This window comes from Myotis davidii, unplaced genomic scaffold, assembly GCF_000327345.1.
Source record: "Myotis davidii unplaced genomic scaffold, ASM32734v1 scaffold399, whole genome shotgun sequence".
Classification (NCBI taxonomy): Eukaryota; Metazoa; Chordata; class Mammalia; order Chiroptera; family Vespertilionidae; genus Myotis; species Myotis davidii.
This window is the reverse complement of record NW_006292094.1, coordinates 5233968-5235035: the sequence shown is the minus strand read 5'-3', so window position 1 is coordinate 5235035 and position 1068 is coordinate 5233968. Positions and strand designations below refer to the sequence as shown.

Genomic DNA, 1068 nt, shown 5'->3' with positions numbered 1-1068 from the left:
GGACTCCTGGCTGGGCACCTGACAGCACCTCATTCAGCCCCCGTGGCTGCCTCAGGTGCACAGAGCACCCCCAGGGCTGCCTCAGGGACACAGAGCACCCCCAGGGCTGCCTCAGGGACACAGAGCACCCCCAGGGCTGCCTCAGGGGCAGAGAGCACCCCCCAGGGCTGCCTCAGGGGCACAGAGCACCCCCAGGGCTGCCTCAGGGGCACAGAGCACCCCCAGGGCGGCACAGAGCAGCACTGACATCAACCCAGAGGCAAGGCCACTCCCCAGGGGCTCACACCGAATTGTTGTGCTTAAACCAGAGAAACCCCCACGCTAACTGCCTCCACATGCAGCTGTCGCCTTTCTACCTTGAATCCCCAGGACCCTGCTGGTGGCGGCTTTTTGATGCCTTTGACACTAACGCTTGTGCCCTACAGACGCTCACATCCTCTCCACTCAAGGCCCAGCGCGAGCCGATTCCGGGTGAGATGGCCACGGAGGCGGCTGAGCCGGCTCGGCTCTGACACCCGTTATGTTTCCGGCATTGAGAGGCTATGCCCTTCCCAGACCCCACCCCTGGCCACAAGGCTCCCCTGTGGGAGCCTCCCCCCTATGCTGGGCACAGGGTGTGGTCTGGCCAATCCTAACCCCCCCTCCTGCGCTGTGATGAGCTCAGAGGTGGGCTCAGAACCCAAGCCAAGGCCCTGGGCCAACTTCAGCATGAGCCCCGGGGGACCCCCTGTCTGGCTAAGTGGGCAGAATGCGGGCCGGAAGTGACTGCTGCCCCAAGAGGGGCGGGGCTGCTGGGAAAGACCAGGGCGAAGGAAGGACGGAGGAACAGGCCTGGAGCAGGGATGGATCCGAGGGGAGGCCGAGGACAGCCTTCAGGTGCCTGGATCCAGCCGTACCCGAAGCCCTCCCCCTTGACTTTTCTGTTAGAGGCCCACAGGCTGGTGCCGTGCTCTGCAGCTGCCAGTGGCAGATGCTAAAATAAGGACTAGCTCCGCCCAGGGGAAGGACAGCCATGTGCCTGCCCTGGGTGCGGGCGGAGGCCGTGCTCCCGACAGCCCCGGCAGAGGG

At 65.2% G+C, this 1068-nt stretch overlaps 1 protein-coding gene across 1 annotated transcript in view; it reads right to left on the bottom strand.

The window, feature by feature from the left end:
• Positions 1-872: 872 nt before the first annotated feature.
• Positions 873-1068, bottom strand: part of TNRC18 (trinucleotide repeat containing 18) — a 70330-nt gene continuing 70134 nt past the window's right edge. The window contains exon 27 of the mRNA XM_015565149.1: positions 873-920. Coding sequence (XP_015420635.1) covers positions 873-920 — 48 coding nt within the window. The remainder of the gene's footprint in view (positions 921-1068) is intronic.